The sequence below is a fragment of the Rhagoletis pomonella genome, unplaced genomic scaffold, assembly GCF_013731165.1.
Source record: "Rhagoletis pomonella isolate Grant_MI unplaced genomic scaffold, Rhpom_1.0 Rhpom_scaffold_00009, whole genome shotgun sequence".
Taxonomy (NCBI): Eukaryota; Metazoa; Arthropoda; class Insecta; order Diptera; family Tephritidae; genus Rhagoletis; species Rhagoletis pomonella.
In genome coordinates, this window is record NW_023458563.1 from 37,706,511 (window position 1) to 37,731,479 (window position 24,969).

The following is a 24,969-nucleotide window of genomic DNA, read 5'->3' on the forward strand; positions in this document are numbered from 1 at the left end:
GGACAAATCCCGTGTTTATATGCACTCTTAACACGATTCAACAACTCTTAGCTTGAACGAAGACAAATTTGCCTTAGTATCGGATTTCGATACGAGTAGCTGCTTTTCGATATCTACCCAGTACTTGGTTAAAAATATCGATACCAAAATTACTTGCTATCGATCGAAAAGTATCGAGCTTGTACTCGTATCGTTTCATCCCTATCTTTATGTAATAAGTTTTCCAAAAACTACACGTAATTAACCGGAGCTTCTACCTCCGATTTGTGGTAACCGGTCATTGAACAAACGGTGCTCAGTAACCGGTCCTTAGGGCCGGGCATTTCAGGGTACAATTTTATATATATATAAGGAAAATTTGAAAGTTAGGGGGTGGTGGGATCGAGCACCCCCCTGCCCCTACCTGGCTACGCCCATGTGTATAGAAATTTACTTGCTTCTATGACGAGGTATCAGAAATCGAAATTCTGTTAGAGATGCCAAGGTTAAGACGACATTTAAAAGCGGCCGTATAAAATTTATTTTTTTGTATAAACGCACGAAATCCATTATTTCAAATTGATACGCGTGAATACATACATATATTTATTTTAAATAATTATGGATGATTAGCGCTTGTTGAACTTATAGCTCCGTGGTAATGTTGATGTGAGTTCGACACGGGCCAAGGGCCTTTAATAATAATAATTAGGGCTCGGAATCTCATGCAGTTGCATGTTTTTTTTGGGCATCTTCAAATGGAAATGGTTAAGTTAATCAATCAAGAAATTTCCTTTAAAATGGCATTCAATCGTTAGTGCATATTTTTACATATTTATTGCGCATATTTCAGTATATTTTACAATAAATGCATATGGTTTCCGCATATTTTTATTTTTCTTTTATTTACACCCATTTAAATTCAGTGCCTCATCTTTTTACAAAAAAATTAACGATAACACTGGATCACAAATTTGAGGTTGGGTTTTTGTTCTCCAGACGCCGCTATCCAATTGCTATCTAGAATTGCTTGGTGATTCCGAAAATCGAGTTAATTTTGTTTTCTATGGATACGTTTTCGAGATATTTGCAATTTACCGTTATTCTGCTTAAAACAAAAAGTGGTTCCACTTAATTACGTATATCTTACGAACCAATTTAACAATCTTAATACGAAATACGGCAAATACACATACACATCACTTCCCGATAGGACTTATAGTTTCTGACAAATTAATTCATCATTCAGGTTTTTTTTATTTTTTAATGAAAAAATTATTAATTTTTGCATCTCTGCTAAAGCCTGTTCTGTTGCAAAAAAAATCAAGATACTACTGAAGAAAATCGATGGATAAATAAAGAAATAATAGTGATCAAATGAAAATACGCAAAGATATTTTGTATGAAATATAAGCACAAAGGCGTGTTACTGATATGTACGTGGCGTATGAGTAACTTTCTTTCCTGCTCATTTTTCATACAAAAAATCTTTGCGTATTTTCATTTGACCACTATTATTTCTTTATTTATCTATAAATTTTCTTCAGTAGTAACTTGTTTGCTTTTTTTGGTAATAGAACAGGTTTTAGCACAGATACAAAAATTTGGCACAGAAACTGTTATTTTTAAAATATTTCTTCTGTTAAAGTTTGATTTTTTTCATTAAAATAAAAAAAAAAACTAGAATGATTAATTAATATGCCAGAAACTATAAGTCCTATCGGAAAGTAGTCCTATCGGAAAGTAGTGGTTTATGGAGAATTTTATGAGCTTTCACTTGCCGCATTTCATGTTAAGATTGTTAAATTGGTTCGTAAGATATACGTGATTAAGTGGAACCAATTTTTGTTTTGAGCTGAATAACGGTAAATTGAAAATATCTCGAAAACTTATCCATAGAATTAAAAATTAACTAGATTTATGGAATCAGCGAGCAATTCTATATAGTAATTGGATAGTGGCATCCATTGAACATTTTTGGAGTAAACCAGTGTAATCTTTCCCGAATATTCTTCCGAATATCTTCTCGGATATCCAAACGGCCGTTAAGGCACTCTCTTGTACCCCTGTTAGATCTCAACTGGTGGAGGACTGTAGGAGATAGCTGGTGGCTAATTTTTATTTTTTGACGAAATTTCCTTAATATGGGTCCCGGGACATAGGGACATTTACGGAAACGAGGCAGCGGACGAACTAGAAAGGTTCGGCACTGAATGTGTCCCACGCAAAATTACCGAAATATATCATTAGAAGGCCAAGCAGAAGTGGAACCGTACAGGATCGTATAGGATTACCCGGCAGTTCTGGGTGTCCTACGACCCACTTAAAACCAAACCTCTCCTAGGAATGAGCAAAGAAGATGCCTGCAAACTTGCTGCAGTGTGGACAGGGTACTGGCCCGTTGGGGTACATGCCGAAAGGATTGGATTGCCTTTCAACAGGTTCTGTCCCAGTTGCGATGACCCTGGCTCGAAAGATACACTCAGAAAAAGGTTTAGTTATAATTACCAAGATTTGGTTATAGTGACCAAGTGGCATAGTTGGATATGGCGAAATAAATATCTAGTTCACGAAAGTCTGCAATTTACTTGAGACTTCTAGTTGGGACAAATGTATACTTGTTAATAATTACAAAACGACTACCTTGATTGGACAATATTGTTAGTTAGATAAAATCATTGTTTAGCAAATATAAACAATGCTTTGGTTGATATTAGTTTTCATTTAATTTTGTGAACTTGCTGTAGACGTGAATCAGCTAACCGTTTATTATTAGAAAAAAAGTTTCAGTTTGACACAAAAAAGAATTTACTCGATGGTTGTTGTGTTTACTTTCTCCTTTTATTTGCATATATTAAGCATAAAAAATACATACATATTTACATAAATAGTTACTAGTGTAAATAATACATATGTATATGGTGGTAAGAATTTCCTAAAAAGAAACGATGAAACAGGAATAGTAGTCTTAGGCACAGAGATAAGATAATATACGATAGAAATAAAAAGTAGCATTTGGTTTGCAACACATTCCTTCTGCCAGGTCTGCAGATCGCATTTAATTAACAATAAGTGAGTGGCATGTGCACTTTATGTAAAATAAATCGGTTTCAGCACTCAATAATGTTTTCAGCCTGCCCAAGTCTCCAGCTATAACATTGGCTCCATCAGTGGCCAAACCAATTAGGTTTCTTATTTTTAAAGGCAGGATTGGCAAATGTTTAAAAGGTACAATCAAATATTTATTAAAACGATGTTTGAAATATATATTTTTATAATTAAGAATTTAAAAACTTAATTCAACTAACCGACCAAAAGCTTACTTTGCCGACCAACCTACCAAATGAAAAAGAAGCGACCAAATTTGGTCGGAAAAGACTAATAGTGGCAACACTGCATTCAAACGACTCAATAAGTGGGACTGTGTGCATTGCTTAGCTTGCGCTCTTCGTATGTGAAACACACATGTGCTCAGAGAGCGCTGAGCATTATTTAGGAGTGGCTCACAAGCATGAATATGTTCCGCTCTCAAACCAAATCGTGGTTGCCTCAACTAAGATTTGGTAACTATGACTAAACCATGTGTTGAAAGAAAGCTTATCTGTATTAGCAGAGCTTAATGATATCCTTTTATGAACCATACGTTAAGTTGAATGGAATTTGTAGAAATATGCTTCAAAAAATATTTATTAGTATCTATTTACCAAACCCTTCAACTAAATTAACGATTTGGTACAACCTAGATGAATATTAGAAGCTTTGATATATTTTGTTATAATTAACAACCCATGGTAATAGTTCCAAATCCTTGGTAACAGTTCCCAAATATTGTCAAAATTCGGGAACTAAATATCTTTAGTTGTCGAAACTAATCCTTTTTCTCAGTGTATTTACAGCAGACAGTCTGCTTGATTATAAACTAATCTTATACATTATGTATTGTATTTTAAAGTGAATTATTTTCTCTGGACGCTATTTAATGCCGCTGTCCGACGACTCAGACTCGAACTCGGATCTCTCAATTGGCAGTCTAGTGCTTTGCTCACTCGGCCATTGCGACTGCTGGGGCAGCGTGAGCAAAATGGCATACATAAATGTCTATTGTTTCCTTTGCACCAGCTGATTTCGAATCAGCATTCGAAGCTGGCAACGATATTTTCGAGTTCACTCGGAATCAGTGATAGCAATTTTTTCGTATTCGTAGCAGGCATTCGAATTCGTAGATTTTCTACGATGGATTCCGTGATGGCCCTGAATATCTTTAGTTGTCGAAACTAATCCTTTTTCTCAGTGTACAGAGTACATTTCCTGTGCGAGTGTCCAGCCCTCACAAGGATGACTCTTAAGACACTCGGCAAGCCATTCCTGCAGAGTGCTTCAGAGTTCAGCTGCTTCTCTCTGTATGACGTACTGAAATTCACTATAGCCGCCAAATGGCCAAATGGCTGTAGGTTGCACGAGTTGTGGAACCAAAATGGTAAACTGGATACTTGCTTGTCACCAGGGTGACAATCTACTTAAACCAACCACACATTTATCTGAACCACTATTAAACTGTGAATGTTACTACACCCAGAAAAAGGATTAGTTATAATTACCAAGATTTGGTTATAGTGACCAAGTGGCATAGTTGGATATGGCGAAATAAATATCTAGTTCACGAAAGTCTGCAAATTACTTGCGACTTCTAGTTGGGACAAATGTATATTTGCTAATGATTACAAAACGACTACCTTGATTTGACAATATTGTTAGTTGAATAAAATCATTGTTGAGCAAATATAAACAATGCTTTGGTTGATACTAGTTTTCAATTAATTTTGTGAACTTGCTGTGACGTGAATCAGCTAACCGTTTTTATTGGAAAAAATTTCAGTTTGCCACAAATAAAAATTTACTTGATAGTTGTTGTGTTTACTTTCTTCTTTTATTTGCATATATTAAGCATAAAAAATACATACATATTTACATAAATAGTTACTAGTGTAAATAATGCAAATGTATGTATATGGTGGTAAGAATTTCCTTAAAAAAAAAAACGATGAAACAGGAACAGTCGTGCAAAAACCCAGGTCAATATCTATTTATTTATTTATTTATTTGTTCAGTTTACAGAAAAAACATCTTACAGACTAATTAGAGTTAATCGAATACAGTAAAAATTTTAAGTTTAAATTCTACAATATTAACATTGAAATCGATAATATCACTATAAGCATTACATAATCGGGCACATCGTACAAGAGGTTCATTCAGAGAGTAATTAGTTTTGTAAATTGGATGACCAAATATACGACTGTTTCTTAGACACCTAGGAGGAATATGAGTTTGGAATAAGTTAGCCAGCTCATTACAGTTAATGTTCTCATTGATAACGTTATAAAGGAAAATTAAAGAGAAGTAGATTCTTCTATCATGCAATGAATGCAGGCCTAGCAACTTACGTCTACCTGTGTAACGGGGAGGACCATTAAGCCAGTGCATTTTGTACAAGGCGAACTTTGTAAAGACTTTCTGTACCTTTTCAATTTTTATGGAATGGACCTCATAATAAGGGTTCCATATCAACGATCAGTATTCGAGGCGACTTCTTACTAAGGCAACATAAAGAGACTTTAAGGTGTGAGGATCTTTAAAACCCCCCGTGTTTCTTCTAATGAAACCGATCATTGCAAATGATTTGGAAACTATATAGTCAATATGTTTGGTGAAGGATAACTTGGAGTCAAAAATAACACCTAGATCTTTCATCTGATCACAGCGACTTAAGAAACAGTTATTTAATTTGTAATTAAACATTAAAGTAGTTGATTTTCTGGTGAATGTTAACACGAAGCATTTCTTAACATTTAGATTTAAATGGTTTGTTGTGCACCATTGTCCTAAAGCATCTAAATCTGACTGCAGATTGTTAGTGTCTGATAAATTTTGTACCTCTAAAAGGAGTTTTATGTCATCTGCAAACATTAGGCATTTAGCAAACTTAAAGTGGTTCGTCAAATCTATACTAATTATATAAAGAGAAGTCCCTTTTTTTGTAACAGGTAATCTCGCGAACGGCTGGTCCGATTTTCATGAAATTTTGTATACAAATAGCTTTCGGTAACCACCATGTTTTAGGCTAAGTGGACCAGGGACCGGTCTATTCGAAAAAATCTTATTATGATCCGATTTGCTTAAAATTTAGTACGTAAGTAGCTTTTTAGCATATATTAGCATATATGACCAAATTTTTCCGGGAAGTGGCCCAGGGACCGATCTATTCCAAAAAAATGGCATTTATGGTCCAATTTGCTTAAAATTTGGTACGTAAGTAGTTTTTTAGCATATATTAGGATATATGGTCCATTTTTCCGAGAAGTGGACCAGGGACTGATCTATTCGAAAAAATCTAATTTACGGTCCGATTTGCTTAAAATTCGGTGCGCGGTAGCTTTTTAGCATGTATTAGCATATATGATCAATTTTTTCCGAGAAGTGGACCAGGGACCGATCTATTCCAAAAAATCGCATTTATGGTCCGATTTGCTTAAAATTTGGTACGTAAGTAGTTTTTTAGCATATATTAGGATATATGGTCCATTTTTCCGAGAAGTGGACCAGGGACTGATCTATTCGAAAAAATCGTATTTACGGTCCGATTTGCTTAAATTCGGTACGTAGGTAGCTTTTTAGTATATATTAGCATATATGATCCATTTTGTCCGAGAAGTGGACCAGGACCGATCTGTTCGAAGTAATCGTATTTATGGTCGGATTTGCTTAAAATTCGGTACGTAGGCAGCTTTTTGCCTGGATAAGCTTATAGATTCCTGTTTTCCAATTTTCATGCAATTTCGAATATAAATAGCTTTAAGTAACGACCATATCAAGGGGCGAATTCGGCACTAGGCGAGATATTTTTGCGCCAATCAGAAACAACGGGTACTGTCAAAATATAATTATAATATATAATATATCTCAACTAATATATATTTAGAAAGCCGTTTGTTAGTTTTCGCAAGGCTCGAGAGCGGCTGAACCGATTTTTTTGAAACTGCCACCTGCCGCACGTGTCCCAAGGATGGTTTTAGGCTAAAAAAATCTATATGTAAAGGGGGAGTGGCACTTCCCATACAAACCGAATTTCTCATGCTACATATCTCTGAAAGTGTGCATGGTAGAGTTTTGGAAATTGGTATGGAGATATGCGAAATCAATCGCATACCCTTGGAGAAAAATTTTAGCTATTGTAAAAAGGGGTGTGACATCTCCCATACAAACCGAATTTTTCATACTGCTTATCTCTGGAAATTTTTTGGTAGAGTTCTAGAGTTTTGTATGGAGATGTACGAAATAAATCGCATACTCTTGAAGAAAAATTGGAACTATTGGAAAAGGGGGCATGGCATCTTCCATACAAACCGAATTTTTCATACTGCCTATCTTTGGAAGTGTTCTTGGTAGAGTTCTGGAACTTGGTATGGAGATATACGAAATCAATTGCATACTCATGAAGAAAGAGGGCAGCTGCTGGAAAGGGGGGCGTGGCACCTCCCATATAAATCGAATTTTTATACTGCATATCTCTGAAAGTGTTCATGGTACAGTACTGGAACTTCGTATCGAGATATGTGTATAGTTGAAATCAAGCCCATACTCATGAACAAAATTTGGGCTATTTGAAAAGGGGTGGGAGGCCTACAAACGTACCGACCTTTAGCTATCTTTGAATGAATTTTTTTATTCTTCTGTAGGTGTGTTTGTGAGTGAAATCCTCCTAGATGGTTGTACGGATTTTAACGAAACTTTTTGTGTATTTGAGTGGGTCTCTGGATGGTTTAGTTTCACAATTTAATCCGACAGTTGGCGCTGTAGTAGAGTTATTACTACAAATCTTATTTATGATCCGATTTGGCTAATGTTTTAAATATGTATGCAATACTATTGCAAAAACGTGCTGCCAAGTGGTGCTGAAGTCGAGCTATTACTAAAAATAGCCAAGTGAGAAAAGGGGCCGTGAAGGTCAGTTTAAATCGACCTGTTGCACCATTGAGTATATCGAACGCTCCTGCGTTGCAATTGGCCCAATGGATGTAGGATTTTCCAATATTATTATACGTTCAAACTTTTAAGGTATTTCGTCTAAAATAAGTATATGTATATTGCATTTCTGTAGAACAATGATTCGCACTCATTTTGAAATTGCCACCTACTATACTGTAAAGCTTTTAGGACATTCACTATAGAACCGGATCATTGTTGCCGCCAGGGAGTGAAGAGGAAAAAATTTATTTCGCTTTGCGAATAACCGTGCTATGAAATTCCGCACAACTGGAGAATTTCAAGAACTTCTTCACGGATATAATACTTTCCTTCGGTTATTTAAAGCGGCAAATGACCACCAAACCTTAATCTTAGCAGACAAGTGTGCCAATGAAAATCGTAAACGTGAATCGTTGGTGAAAATGTTTGACCAAAAAGTTTCAATAAAATATATAAAAATTTTGGGCGGGACGAAGTTCGCCGGGTCTGCTAGTCATTTATAAAGATGATAAATAGCAATGGGCCACAGTGTGTTCCTTGTGGAATGCCCGAACACGCCTCGACTAAGGTTCTGGATTTAGCAGAGCCAATTTTAACAAATAATTTTCTGTTATTTAGAAAACTGGCGAAGAAAACTAAAAGTTTCCCCGTTACTCCATAGTGCTTCAATTTGTATAGCAAAATTGAATGATCAACTTTGTCAAACGCCTTCGAGAAGTCTGTATATATTACGTCTAATTGAGCATGGTTATTGAATGCATTTATTATTTTATTTGTGGCCAAAGCTAAATTAGTGCAAGTCGATCTACCTGGCATAAATCCACGTTGACAGTTGCAGATAACTTTGCTGACGTGACTGAATAGCTTTACTTGAATTATGTGATCGAATAGTTTGGCTATGGTACTTTGTTTGACGATAGGCCTATAGTTCCACACATCGTTGCGGTCCCCTGATTTGTAGATAGGCTCAATTGAACAAAGCTTCCACGGGTCGATAAAAGCGCCCTTATTTAAACATTTATTAAATAAGAGTGTAAGGGGATAAGGTACGGTATCAGAGCAAGTTCTGAAGAATTTGGGAGAAAATCCTTCACAATCTATTTTGAAACTAGGTTTTAGTGCCGAAATCGCAAGCTCAACATCATCCACACTAATATCAAAAGTGGTAATGTTTTTTAGTGGATGAGGGGTTAACACTGGATATATTGTAGTGTCATATTTTTCATAAACTTTCTGAAAGAAGTTAGCAAATAGATCACACGTGTGCTGGGTATTGTTGGAAACAACCTCACTGTTATTAAATAAGAAAAGGCGACATATTAATATTGCATTGGCTTTATTCAACAGGGTATTAATTTTCGCTTGCATTATTTTATGCGTAGCGTGCACTTTATGTCTTTTAGTGTTTTCTTATAGCCAAATAATTTGGCATGTGTCAAGTTACATATAAGACATTGTTGATTAATGCACGCAAATGAAAGTAGACGCAAAATGTGGAATATGCTTATGTCAACAAAAACGTGGGAATAAAGCATTTGCATTAATTATGCTTATGTAAAGCAAAACGTGGGAATAAAGCCTTTACAATAATTTTGCTTACTATCCAAAGTTTTTATGCCCTTATTATTTAGCATTTGCATTTAGTTTGTATAAAAACGTAATCATTAATTCAATAAAGATCACTTGAGAGCAATCAAGCAAACAACAGTGTTCGAACTTGGCGTAATCGCTATTATTCTGAACATTCTGGTGACCCCTGTGAAAGGACATTCAGCTTAAACAAGGCCAGTGCAGCAGTTTAAGGAGCCACAAAACTAATCTAAAAGAAGAAAAATGGATCGTTTCGAGGATTTGGCCAGACAACAAAGAGAAACGGGCGGCAATATCGAATCAATTGTCCGAAACTTTAAAAAGGACCCGCAATCCAGGAAGCAGTCAATCAGCTATTACGAAGAGCGATTAAGAAGACTGGACAGCGACTGAAACAACTGACAACAAACTTCGACTGCTTGAAAACCCCCAGCTAATGGAAATTGTAAATCAGTACAAGGAGATTTTCGAGTCCGCAGTGCTCCAATTGGCTCAAACCCCGACGAGAGAATTGCGCTTAACAACTAATGAAGGAAGTACGTACCAACATGATGCTTCAGCTTCAAAAGTCAACACAGAAGCACGGCATGATACTGGAACCACACAGGCAGCTTCCAACGAGTACACGAAACTAGTCCGCAGACAAGGGGTAATGATGGCCTCGTTGCGACGGTTACTGAACGACAACGTTTCACCACAATGAGTTCCAACAATTAATAAACTGTGGAAAATATAGAAGACATTCACTTCAGGATATATGAGATGTTCGACAACCCAACCGAGCAGGGCTACAAGGTCGATAACTTCATTTCACTTGAGGAAAAGGTATGGAGTACTTTGCAAGCAGCTAATAGTGACTCCCATACTGAGCAATCTTCAAACCAACTTCCGATTAAACTGCAACCCATTTCACTGCCGAAGATAATAATTCCAAAATTCGATGGCACCTATTTAAAATGGCAAGAATTTCATGACCTATTCTCGCAACTGGTAATAAATCAACCTCTTTCAAAAGTTCAGAAAATGTGGTACTTGAAAACTCACCTAGTGGGGGAGGCTGGAAATTTAATTAAACATTTCGCATCAACAGGAGAGAATTTTGATGCAGCTTGGTTCATGCTTCTGGAGCGTTACAACAACAAACGCTTGCTGGTGAGCAAGTTAGTACATGAGCTAACTACTACACCTGGAAGCACATCAATGGACAATGTCAAAAAACTGCATGACACAACACAAGAATGTCTATTAGCATTGCAAAATTTGCAGATAGACACATCAACATGGGATCCACTTCTGCTCCCCCTTCTACTAAAGAAACTGGATCAACCGACTCGTTTGCGGTACGAACAATCATTATCAAAGCCACGGGAGGTACAAACACTCAAGGAATTCCTGCAATTTCTGGAGAAACACTTTCAATCCATGGAAGCGATGGGTGTCAAAGACAAATCTACAAGCCCAACTGCAAAGGTGTGCACTTCAGTCACATCCAAAGGTCATAGAAATGACACTTGCAGCATGTGCAAAAAAGGAAAACATCCATTATTTTCTTGCAAGGAATTTTTACATCAGTCTCCATCGGAACGCTTTCAGTTCATAAAAGGGCAGAAATATTGCCACAATTGCCTAAAACCGGGACATGGATCTAAAAATTGTATATTAAGAAACTGTCTGAAATGCAACAAAAAACACAACACGCTGTTACATTTCGAGGATTCAAAAAGGGATGTGAGCAAAGACATTACATCAGTAGCCACTCCAACACAAGGCAACGAATCGCAAAGTACTACACCATCCAGGACCAAATCAACGCCACCAAAAGACGAAGCAGCGTCACTTACCACCGCAAAGCACACAAAGTCAAACACATATGTACCACTCAGCACTGCCATGGTGAAAGTTAGAGGAATCGGAACAGAAGTGCAGTGTCGGGCAATTCTCGATTCAGGCTCACAAGTTAATTTTGTGACTGAACGATTGGTTAAACGTCTTGGCATCTCAACTAAACCATCATCAATCTCCATTAGTGGCATCGGGTCAAGGAGCACTAAGACACAGCATCGAGTCAATGTGGCGCTACAGTCTCGGATCAACAACTTTACAACGCGGCTAGAGGCAGCGGTATTTCCTCAGATTATATCCCCGCAGCCGTCGCAAGAAATCAAGATCGACGAATGGCAAATTCCTGAGAACATCATGTTAGCCGATCCATCATTCAATCGTCCTGACAAAATTGATATATTGTTGGGGGCGGAATTCTACAACCAACTGATGGCAGCAGGGCAAATCAAACTGTCAGATGACCTACCCATTCTGCAAAATACAGTGCTGGGATGGATCATCGCGGGAAAAGTTGGTGGCAACTACATCTCAAATGCAATATGTGGAATCTGTACCAACGATGACATCAACTTAGATGCAGCCATTGCTCGATTATGGGAACTTGAGGACGTTGTAACTGTAAGAAAACAACATTCGGTAGCAGAAAAACATTGCGAAGCTCATTTCGCACAACATACACTCATCAATGAAAATGGGAGATTCATGGTAAGGCTACCATTTCATGAAAATCGGGAGGCCTTAGGGGAATCCTATGGGATGGCGTATAATCGATTCCTGGCCTTAGAACGTCGACTGGCAAAATCGCTCCAGACAAAGAATCAATATGTACAATTTATGGAGGAATATGAGAGCTTGGGGCACATGACGCAAGTGGATATTGATTCCATCAGTAAACCTAGGTACTTCATTCCTCACCATTGCATTGTGAGACCCGAAAGCCGCACTACAAAATTACGTGTGGTGTTCGACGCATCAGCAAAATCGTCCACTGGCATGTCTTTGAATGACCTCATGTATACCGGACCCACTGTTCAGAGCGAGCTTTTCACCATTTTACTTCGCTTCCGTTTGCCCAGGTTCGTCTTCACCACAGATGTAGAAAAAATGTATCGACAGATGCTCATTCAACCGGACGAACGCAAATTCCAACTTATCATCTGGCGAAAGGATTCAAGCCTACCAATAAAGCATTATCAGCTAAATACAATCACATATGGGACAAGATCTGCTCCATATTTAGCCACCAAATGTTTGCAGAAAATTGCAAAAGAAAATTCATTACAATATCCTCTTGGTGCTAAGTTTCTGCAGGACAATTTTTATGTAGATGACGGAATCGGTGGGTCAGACAGCTTAACCACGACGATGGAAATCCAACAGCAACTGATACACATCTTAAAACAACGTGGTCTTAACCTAAGAAAATGGTGCGCCAATCACTCACAATTACTGCAAAATGTTAGCAGGGAGGAACAAGAAGTTGACATAGACTTTGACAATGACATCAAGCAAACTATTAAAACGTTGGGGTTAACATGGATGCCTAAGATGGATCGATTCTGCGTAAAGGTATGCCTAGGAAGCTGCAGTCTTGCAACTAAACGCTCAGTCAGCGCCGATCTTGCAAGGCTATTCGATCCGTTGGGGATACTAGCACCAATTGTAGTGATGGCAAAAATGTTTATTCAAGATCTCTGGCAACTGAAGCTGACATGGGATGAAGCATTACCAACCCATTTGAATGAGAGATGGACAACATTTCGAAATGATTTGCAAAAATTGGACAACTTGCAAGTGTCACGGCACGTGTTTGAAGGATACATCCCAGCAAAAATTCAAATTCATGTCTTCTCCGACGCATCAGAAAAGGCATATGGTGCTGCGATTTACATTAGATACGAGCTGGATGAGGGACGAGTACAAGTGAGGCTGCTCTGTGCAAAATCTCGTGTGGCACCCTTGAAACGGCAAACTATTCCTCGGCTTGAGCTCTGTGCGTCAGTACTGGGTGCTCAACTAACTACAAGGGTCAAATCAGACCTTAAGCTAGACGATGTGGCTACATACTTTTGGACTGATTCACAAATCGTGTTGGCATGGATTAACTCATCCTCAGCATCATACCAAACATTTGTGCCAAACCGTATAGCTGTTATTCATGAGCACACTACCGCTGAACAATGGCGGCATATAAGCTCAAAAGACAACCCAGCTGACATTCTATCACGAGGACTGCCGCCGGGGAGACTAGAAACCTGCAATATGTGGTTTTATGGGCCAACAATCTTGCTTGGTAAAGAAGACACTTGGCCTTCAAAGTATTCCAAGGCATTATCAGTAATCGACGAAGGTATCAACATGGAACGGAAAGGGGTGACATCAGTCGCTGTTGCAACCACTGGACATGAAGGAAGCGTACTTTATAGCATTCGACACAATGGCTCTTTCGAAACATTACAAAGAGTGACAGGCTACATGCTGAGATTTATCAACCAGGCCAGAAACCAATCGCGGGAGTCAGACATTCCCTTGACCGTACACGAATTGGAAAAAGCGCTTGTGGTAATCGTTCGTACAATGCAGCAATCGGACTTTGAGGAAGAGCTTCAGCACCTTAAAAAATACAACGAAGTACGCAAAAACAGTTCTTTCCGCAGCCTGTCACAGTTTCTGGACAATAATAGTATCATCCGAGTTGGAGGGCGTCTACAGGCATCAGAACTTGCATACGATGCCAAACACCCTATGCTAATTCCACATAACAATTCACTCGCCAAATTATTAGTACAAATGATCCATAAAGAAAACCGTCATTGTGGACCTCAAGCGCTCTTAGCTTACACAAGGCAAAGATTTTGGCCTATAAAGGGAAAATTGCTGACACGATCAATTGTGCTCAACTGCGTAAGATGCACCAAGGCTAAGCCAAAACTAATGAGTCAAATTATGGGGAACTTGCCTTCAACAAGAGTAACTCCAGCAAGGCCATTCATCAACTCAGGCGTGGACTTCTGCGGGCCATTTTGGGTTCACTTCAAGATAAGGGGAAAGAAACCACAAAAGGCTTATGTAGCGGTATTTTGCTGTTTTGCCACAAAGGCAGTGCATTTGGAATTAGTCAGCGACTTAACGACGGATGCGTTTATTGGTGCCTTAAAACGATTTATAAGCCGAAGAGGACATTGTCAAAATTTATATTGCGACAACGCAACCAATTTTGTAGGCGCGAAAAACCAGCTTTCTGAACTTACTGACGTTGTTTATGGAAATTCGTCACGAGAATCAATAGTAAAGCAGTGCAGCGGAAAGGGAATAACATTTCATTTTATACCTCCTAGGACTCCACATTTTGGCGGTTTATGGGAAGCAGCGGTAAAATCAGCTAAGCATCTACTAATAAGAAGCACCTCGACAGCGTCCTTAACGTATGAAGAATTAGACACGGTAATCATCGAGGTGGAAGGAATCCTAAATTCCAGACCAATCAGCCCAATGTCCGACAATCCTAACGATCTAACAGCTTTAACTCCAGGCCACTTCCTCATAGGAGAACCCCTTAATGCCCAAGTTGATCCAACGTCTAGGCCACAGCAAACAAATTTATTAACAAGATGGAAACTTGTTTCTCACCTCAAACGCGAGTTTTGGAATCGGTGGTCCCGCGAATATTTATCGGACCTTCAGCTGCGAAATAAGTGGAAGACACAACACAACAACATCAACGTAGGTGACATGGTGATCATCAAAGAAGACAACACACCGGTACTGCAGTGGCCATTAGGAAGAATCATCAATGTATATGAAGGAAACGACGGTGTAGTGAGAGTGGCTGATGTAAAAACTGCTAGTGGCACTTGCAAGAGGCCTATTCATCGGCTTGCACCCTTGCCCAAGGAAACAAATGATACCACAGGACGACAATCAACCAACAAACTGCTTGAGGAAGACAAAATTCCATCAAGGAGGAATAATCCTTCGTTACACCAAGGACTTGCTACACTTCTGATTACCCTACTCATCTTACCACTGGCTTTAGGAGCTGAACTTCCAAATAAGCGATTTGGATCAAGGCTTGGCATTCATTTTGAAGGAATAGGCTCAACAGCCATATCAACCACTGATTGGAACCTAATAATCTACTATGACATGGAAGGATTTTTGGTAGAACTAGCAGCGCTGTCAAATGGCACAAGGGCCCTGCGCCATTTATGTCAAGAAATCACACAAAAAAGCTCATGTTTTTCTCTGGTAGCACATCTTGAGCAGACTGAAAAAGAGTTGCAGTTAGATTACGCAATAGTAAAATCTAATCGGCGTAAACGAGGTGCCATTGATGCAGTTGGAAATATCGCTCATTCTTTGTTTGGAGTACTGGACGCAGAATATGCAGAACAAATGTCCAAAACATTCACACACGTTAAGGAAAATGAACTACATCTGCTGCGCCTGATCAGAAATCAAACATCCATTGTGGACTCAACCATCAACATTTTGAAGCAGGATCAAAAAGCGGTCAAGAGGAAGTTCGACATCATTGATCAACAAGTGAGTCAAATATTCCAGAGGATCAGCAACGACACGCATGAGATACACCAAGAAAAATTATTTCGAATCTTTTCCTCGTTATCCATCCAACTCACACTTATGGCAGCCAATTTGCAAAGAATGCAATCTGCATTATTAGCCGTTCTAATAGATACTCACCACGGAAAAATAAGTCCTCTTCTGCTGACGCCCAGTCAATTGCAAGACGAAGTAAACAAAATTAAACTTCATTTATCAGCACCATTGGAACTGCCTGTAAACCAAGAAGATTTACTCCAGCTATATCAACTCATGACGGTTAAGGGAGGACTTACAGAAAAGCATGTTATATTCAGCATCACATTGCCTCTGGTAGAGCATGATCGATATGACTTATTCAATCTGCTACCAATTCCTACTTGGACTAATGGGACTATGATTGAAATAAGTCCGTGTGCTGCAGTTTTGGCAATAAACACAGCTCTTGGTCAATATTTCCCGCTGAGCATCTCCAAATTTCAATCTTGTGTGGATATTAAAAATGGAAATTACATCTGTTCTAAAATTCAAATTCGTTATAGTCACGGTTCATCTAAATGCGCATGTGAAGTAAATTTATTCAACAACAACACCCAGTCAAGTTGTCAACTGCGAAAAACACCAAACGATGTTGCATGGATATCACTACAGCATAAAAATCAATGGATTTATGCCACGTCAGTTTCATCTCGTGCAACCGCAGTATGTGGAAAAGAAATCATTCAGGTGATTCTAAAAGGATCAGGACTGTTATCACTCCAACCAGACTGCATACTCAAACATAATTTTATATCAGTTCAAGCAGATCAGTTGATATCGAAGAGTCTTTGCTCGTCCTACACTAGCCTGGGAGAAATTTCCGAAGTAGCTGCAGCAGAACATATAAAGCCTCTTCTTCAATCACGGGATGATGAGAAATACATAACACAAATACAAAACCTCACGTCCTTACAATCATCATTGGCCAATCAACGCATATTAGAACTCCCAAACAAACTTGAAGCACAAAATGCGCACCACATAACGGTTGGGTACACTGCCTTGGTTACAGTTTTGTGCCTTTTGGTGTTCATGCTAGTCAAAAGAAAATTTAAAACAGCCAAACAGGAAACATTGCACGCATCCACGACTGCGACCACATCCGGTCAAAATGAAAAACCCACACCTGCGCCTCGACATTTTCAAGGAAGTTTGGACTTTACGATAAACATTTAGGACAGAACCTGCTAAGGAATTCGAGCTGCGCTCACCGGGGGGAGGATGTTATTAAATAAGAAAAGTCGACATATTAATATTGCATTGGCTTTATTCAACAGGGTATTAATTTTCGCTTGCATTCTTTTATGCGTAGCGTGCACTTTATGCCTTTTAGTGTTTTCTTATAGTCAAATAATTTGGCATGTGTCAAGTTACATATAAGACATTGTTGATTAATGCACGCAAATGAAAGTAGACGCAAAATGTGGAATATGCTTATGTCAACAAAAACGTGGGAATAAAGCATTTGCATTAATTATGCTTATGTAAAGCAAAACGTGGGAATAAAGCCTTTACAATAATTTTGCTTACTATCCAAAGTTTTTATGCCCTTATTATTTAGCTACGTAAGCATTTAGTTTGTATAAAAACGTAATCATTAATTCAATAAAGATCACTTGAAAGCAATCAAGCAAACAACAGTGTTCGAACTTGGCGTAATCGCTATTATTCTGAACACTCACCATACGACAAGCTTGATGGAAACCCATTTGATTTTCTCTTAGAATTAATAAAATTCCAAAAGCTTTTTGGGTTAGATTTAAGCTCTGTTTCAACAGAAACCATATATTCTTTAAACAAGACGTTGTGCAGGCTGTCGAACTCTTTCCTCAATCTGTGATAATGCTGGTGATCTACTTCGGATCTGCTCGATCTGTATTTTTTGAACGCTTTATTTTTTACATTTTTTAAGTTGCATAGCTTAGAGTTAAATCATGGCGGTTTATTATGCATTTTTACTATTTTTAAAGGCACGAAGCTAGAGATTGTGTAGGAGAGCTTCCCACAAAAAGTCTCATATGAAGCCGTCAGATCGTCTGATGAGCTCAAAAACTCCCAGTCTGTTTCTTTGAAAAACTCATTAATTGCCACGTAATTTCCTGTTAGGTAATTATATACTTGCGATTTAGTAGTAGGTAAAGTATCGTAATCGTAGATTTTAAAATTAGTTCGTATTACTTTATGGTGCAACGTATTTCTTGAAATAGGCGCTTCACATTCTTCACAAGAAATTTTTAGATCATTGGAAGTGAATATGAGATCAAGAATTTTTTCGTTGTTATTAAATATTGGATTACACTGCCTAAGATTATGTGAAAGTAGAGCGCTAACAAACAATATATCGATATCCGATTTGATGTTTGTTGGTAACAAGTTATTACTATGGTTTGACCAACACAGGTTACTTAAGTTGAAATCGCCTAGATAAATTATCTCGTTATAATTAACAACATATGTTACGAGGACTAAATTATCTAAATGTTTCTGATAAATATCTAAATCTCTATAGTCAGGAATATATGACAAAATAAATACAACAGATTTATTATTTGAAATCAAAACACTGACACAGATATGCTCTATTTCGCCTTCAGCATTTTTAATTTTAATTTCCTTGCAGCGCAGATCCGCTCTAATTGCTAGTAGTACACCACCGCCTTTTTTGAAGCCAGTAGCCTTCGGACAGCGATTCTTTCTGTACACTTGATAATAGCTACCAAAGTAGCCCGATGAGGATATATTATCATTCAGCCATGTCTCAGTTATAGCGATAATATCATATTCATGTAGCGAGGTACATTGATAAAAGTCTGCAGATTTGGTGCGCATGCCGCTAATATTTTGGTAGTATAACGTATATTCTAAGAGCGATATCTTAGAATGGGACACAGCTTGAGGTACAGCATTTATGTTGTTACTTCTCCATTCCCTAGTTGTTGAAAAAATTCGAATGGTCGTATTTTTACATCAGCTGGCCAAAGCGCCGAATTAAGTAAAGCGTCGTAATAGTTTGAGGAAACTCCTAACTTAAAGTTGACTCGTTTCAAAGATTCAACGGCGACATCTTTTATGACAAGCCTATAGCAAGAAATCACATTCGAATCGATGGATGAATGCTTTGAGACATATGTGACGATGTTTTCTGGAGTGACTGAGGGCTTAAAGGATGATAGTGTAACCATTTCATCCTATGAGCTACATCTAGTTCGACACTGTTATTACAGCCAACGATGCTTTGTGCTTTCAATTTCTCGCTGGGTTTATTGGAAATTATAGCGGCAGAGGCAGAAGCAGCGGCAGAAACAGAGACAGCGGTAGCATTTGAGGCTGTGTTTTGATCAGCTGTATTAGCCAAACGAGTGACGTCAGCATAGGATACAGGTATAGCAGCGCCAGAAACAGAAGCAGCGGTAGCATGCGATGCTTTATTTAGATCAGCTGGTATAGCTGGAACCATGATACAAAAAAGAAGGTAGTTTCATTTAATGACATTCGTTGTTGTTGTTAACCATTTGACTTTTAATAAAATTATGACATTTCATTAAATTCATGCTACCTTATCACGAGCAGTTATATTTTTTTTTTTTAAGCAGAAGATTTCATCAGTCAACTCAAAGATGTCGAATATGATGATTCTGAAAATTAATGCATAATCTCCAAAATGGGGTTGACGAAACTAGGTTTCAGAACGGATGAACAAAGTGATCAAAATTATACTTATGCTAATTGCTTATCGAAGGGCGTTATACGCAAGCCGAATTCAAGTTTTTTGCATACATTGGATATTTTAAATTCGAAATTTGTTGAAGTTAATGGTGATACGCAAACCACAAAGCCTAATTTTTTGCGAAATCTGATGAGAAATTTAAAAGTAAATTTTCACGAATTCCATCACGAATCGCGAATTTCATGTGAACAAATATTCCCAAAAATTATAAAGTAAAACAAAAATAATTTTCCCACATTTGTTTTTGTTTTGCATGTTAAGTTATGAGAACAATTTATTCACATGGAATTGGCGATTATAAAAAGATTTATTTGGAAAGAGCATTCTTTAGAATTTGATTTTTAAATTCAAAATAAGAAAATGAAAAAATAACAACATAATGCTCTCGTGATTTTTATTATAAAATAAAAAGAACAATTTCAATGACGTCTCCGTTAACATTACACATTTTATATATTTTTAATAAAAAAATGTGCGAACCATGTAAGTAAAAAAAATTACCAAACACTAATAATGATTTTTGATTTGAAATATTGTTAAATTGGGATAAATGTGGGAAAGAAAATACCCCGATTTATTGTTTTAATATTATCAAAGTGGCTAGGCCGTTGAGAATGCTCACAATTTATGAAACTTCAAAAAATTTTATTATCTCTCAAAAGTTGTTTATTGAAACTACCTTCTTTTTTGTATCATGGCTGGAACATTAACAGCTTCATTACTCTTTTTAGCTGTGCACGTAGCAGCGTCGGAGACATAATGCACGGTTGCCGGTATCACAGTAGACGAGTCCTCGGGAACGACTATTTGCTCGGTAAGAATTGAACGATTAGCAATGTCAATAGCGGGAGAAAGCGAGGCTGAAGGTATGTTAAGCGCAGGCGAGGGAGAAATAGCTTGATGCTTAGCTTCGTTTTGTGCACTTTTTCCTTTTATCCTTTTATTACCATGATCATGCCACATGTGTGTAAACAGCCACGATGCTTGCTAAACTCTGCCGTAACCAGCGTGCGGACAGAAGCGACATCTTCAGCATAGAGTTTATGCATAGATTTTATTTCAAAACGCAGTTCATCAATTTTTGTGATCAAAAGATGTTTGTCGGATTATCGAGTATGCTAGGATTTTAGAGCAACAACCTCACTGAGTAAAGTGGACATAGAAATACAATTATCGTCGTTTTTATTCTCATTTCGTTGTTGACTTGTTACCGATTTAAGCAATTGTTGTTGCGGCGGAACTATTACATTCGTTTGGGCTGGGATTGGAGAATTAGTTGATGTTGCATTTTTAGATGTAGCTCTCTCATCACTACCAAAGGAAAGAGGGGGAGAAAGGATGGATTTTCGGCGAACGGCCGCACATTTATCGCAGAAGTAATTGTTATTAGAGTTAATCAAAAATTCTAAATCGGCTGGTAAAATACTAACACAATCCATATGAAAAAAGTCGTTGCATTCCCCACACTGCACTTTGGATTGGTTGCGATCAACTTTTTGCTCACATACACACGGCATTTATACATATAATTTAGTATGAACTTTTAAGATAAATATTTGAATATTTATTTAATTAGAGTCACTGTCTCTTAAGCACATTGATTTTATATTATTGTGTTAAATTTGGTTCAATATGAGTCCATTTCGAATTGTAAACACTAAAAAACCGCAGAGCACAATAATGACACGTCCGCCTTCGCCAACATACGTAACGTATTGCTGGAAGTTCTAGTTTAAATATAATGCTTATCTGCTGAGAAACCCCGGTTGGCATCAAACTTTATATTTTTAAATAACTATGCGCGCACCGAAACAACTCGCGGCGATAGCAAAACTGAAACTGAGACAAACAAGTATGGGCATGTCATAGCGCACACTTCTCTTTCTCTACCTAGCGCAGTGATCGACATAATGGTCGGCATACTAGCACATTTAAACGATTCAATAAGTGGGACTGTGTGCATTACTCAGCTGGCGCTCTTCGTATGTGAAACACGCATGTGCTTAGAGAGCGCTCAGCATACTTTAGGGGTGGCTAACAAGCATGAATATGTTCCGCTCTCAAACCAAATCGTGGTTGCCTCAACTAAGATTTGGTAACTATGACTAAACCATTTGTTGAAAGAAAGCTGACCTGCTTCAGAAATATGCTTCAAAGAAATATTTATTAGTATTTACCAAACCCTTCAACTAGATTAACGATTTGGTACAACCTAGATGAAATATTGTCAAAATTCGGGAACTAAATATCTTTAGTTGTCGAAACTAATCCTTTTTCTCAGTGTATTTACAGCAGACAGTCTGCTTGATTATAAACTAATCTTATACAGAAATATGTATTGTATTTTAAAGTGAATTGTTTTCTCTAGACGCTATTTAATGCCGCTGTCCGACGACTCAGACTCGAACTCGGATCTCTCAATTGGCAGTCTAGTGCTTTGCTCACTCGGCCATTGCGACTGCTGGGGCAGCCTGAGCAAAATGGCATATATAAATGTCTATTGTTTCCTTTGCACCAGCTGATTTCGGATCAGCATTCGAAGCTGGCAACGATATTTTCGAGTTCACTCGGAATAAGTGATAGCAATTTTTTCATATTCGTAGCAGGCATTCGAATTCGTTGATTTTCTACGATGGATTCCGTGATGGCCCTGAATATCTTTAGTTGTCGAAACTAATCCTTTTTCTCAGTGTACAGTCGTACATTTCCTGTGCGAGTGTCCAGCCCTCACAAGGATGACTCTTAAGACACTCGGCAAGCCATTCCTGCAGAATGTTTCAGAGTTCAGCTGCTTCTCTCTGTATGACGTACTGAAATTCACTATAGCCGCCAAATGGCCAAATGGCTGTAGGTTGCACGAGTTGTGGAACCAAAATGGCAAACTGGTTACTTGCTTGTCACCAGGGTGACAATCTACTTAAACCAACCAAACATTCATCTGAACCACTATTAAACTGTGAATGTTACTACACCCAGAAAAAGGATTAGTTATAATTACCAAGATTTGGTTATAGTGACCAAGTGGAATAGTTGGATATGGCGAAATAAATATCTAGTTCACGCAAGTCTGCAAATTACTTGCGACTTCTAGTTGGGACAAATGTATATTTGTTAATAATTACAAAACGACTACCTTGATTGGACAATATTGTTAGTTGAATAAAATCATTGTTGAGCAAATATAAACAATGCTTTGGTTGATACTAGTTTTCAATTAATTTTGTGAACTTGCTGTAGACGTGAATCAGCTAACCGCTTATTATTGGAAAAAAAATTTCAGTTTGCCACAAATAAAAATTTACTTGGTAGTTGTTGTGTTTACTTTCTTCTTCTATTTGCATATATTAAGCATAAAAAATACATACATATTTACATAAATAGTTACTAGTAGAGCTCTCGATTTTGTTCGCACATTTTCAAACAGCCCGGGTATATGAGCAGCGAGTACTCGCACACTTGTTCAATGCTCATTACTCGAAAATTTTCGAGCATGAGCTCGAGCAATTCGAGTTTTTTCGAGTAATTTGAGCAATGTTTGTTTTTATTATGTTGACATTTTTGGTAGCAACTTTTTAAATTTTTCAAATTATTGATATATAATGCAAAGATTGTTATAATGGTATTTAATAATATAATTTATTTAACATGAATTAGAAAGCAGCTGCTGACAAATACAATTTACAAATTTTCTTTTGTTTATGAAATTGTTCAAAAACTCGAAAATTTTGAACAAACATTTGAGCAGTTGAGCAATGAACGAGTTTCGAGCGAGTATCGAGCTACTCGCATTGCTCGATACCCGGGTATCTAGAGCTCTAGTTACTAGTGTAAATAATGCAAATGCATATTGTGGTAAGAATTTCCTAAAAAAAAACGATGAAACAGGAACAGTCGTGCAAAACCCCAGGTCAATATCTGCTGGAAGTTCTGGTTTAAGTATACTGCTTTGCTTTTTCCTTGGCTAAATTCAAGTTCAAATTATAATTCACATGAAATATATGTCTGCTGAGAAACCCCGGTTGGCATCAAACTTTATATTTTTAAATAACTATGCGCGCACCGAAACAACTCGCGGCGATAGCAAAATTGAAACTGAGACAAACAAGTTTGGGCATATCACATGAACCAACGACTACAGATCACGTAATCCGCCATCGTTGTATTTGTAATCGATTTTCAGAAAAAAGTTTTCGTAGCGTTTTTGATGTTTTTTGGTTTTGTTTACATCGTCTTCTACCTCTTCGTAGTGATATTTTAGCGATTTTATGTGTTTTCTGCAGCGATTTTAATTATAAATTTTGATTTGTTGCAAATTTATGATATACTATGAAGTGCTTTATGATTGAAAAAAGTTTTTGCGTCTGTTTGATTCGCCAAGAGGCGTAAGTTTGCTTGAAAAGTGCGTGCACATTTGTGGTCAGAACATTGGCATTGAAAAATCGACCGGTGCCGATAATATGCGATTGTAAAACACTCTCAATCATTAAAACCATATTTTAGGACCTTTTTTTCCTTATTGTCATCAAGTTTCACTTTTTATATTTTATAATAAATACCAATAGATTCGCACTCAATCACCGCGCCCTTTTCGTTTTCTTTGTTTGTTTTCATTTTTAGGCAGATGTCAAAAACGCGCAGAAATTTACTTTTTTCATTCTGTTCCGATTGCGTGATCTTGTTAGTTCGTTCATGGGCATGTCATAGCGCATCTCTTTCTCTACCTAGCGCAGTGATCGACACAATGGTCGGCATACTAGCACATTTAAACGATTCAATAAGTGGGACTGTGTGCATTGCTCAGCTGGCGCTCTTCGTATGTGAAACACGCATGTGCCTAGAGAGCGCTCAGCATACTTTAGGGGTGGCTCACAAGCATGAATATGTTCCGCTCTCAAACCAAATCGTGGTTGCCTCAACTAAGATTTGGTAACTATGACTATACCATGTGTTGAAAGAAAGCTAACCTGCATTAGCAGAGCTTAATAACATCCTTTTATGAACCATACGTTAAGTTTAATGGAATTTGGAGAACTATGCTTCAAAGAAATATTTATTAGTATTTACCAAACCCTTCAACTAAATTAACGATTTGGTACAACCTAGATGAATATTAGAAGCTTTGATATATTTTGTTATAATTACCAACCCATGGTAATAGTTCCCAATCCTTGGTAACAGTTCCCAAATAGTGTCAAGATTCGGTA

General features: G+C 37.6%; 2 protein-coding genes across 11 annotated transcripts in view; both read left to right on the forward strand.

Moving 5' to 3' along the window:
* Window positions 1-24,969, forward strand: part of LOC118745772 (potassium voltage-gated channel protein Shal) — a 247,371-nt gene that overhangs the window by 22,319 nt on the left and 200,083 nt on the right. The window lies entirely within an intron of this gene.
* LOC118745509 lies at window positions 10,357-15,532 on the forward strand. The gene is made up of 2 exons (XM_036478958.1): window positions 10,357-14,406; window positions 15,473-15,532. Exons 1-2 carry the CDS (start codon window positions 10,357-10,359, stop codon window positions 15,530-15,532), a joined length of 4,110 nt encoding a protein of 1,369 aa, XP_036334851.1.

What these genes read in the sequence shown, in the direction of transcription:
- LOC118745509 (XM_036478958.1), top strand. Translation starts at nt 10,357, where the DNA reads ATGTTCGACAACCCAACCGAGCAGGGCTACAAGGTCGATAACTTCATT. An exon ending in GGAACTTGCCTTCAACAAGA is followed by an intron (nt 14,407 to 15,472) that starts GTAACTCCAGCA and finishes CACTGGCTTTAG; the next exon opens with GAGCTGAACTTCCAAATAAG.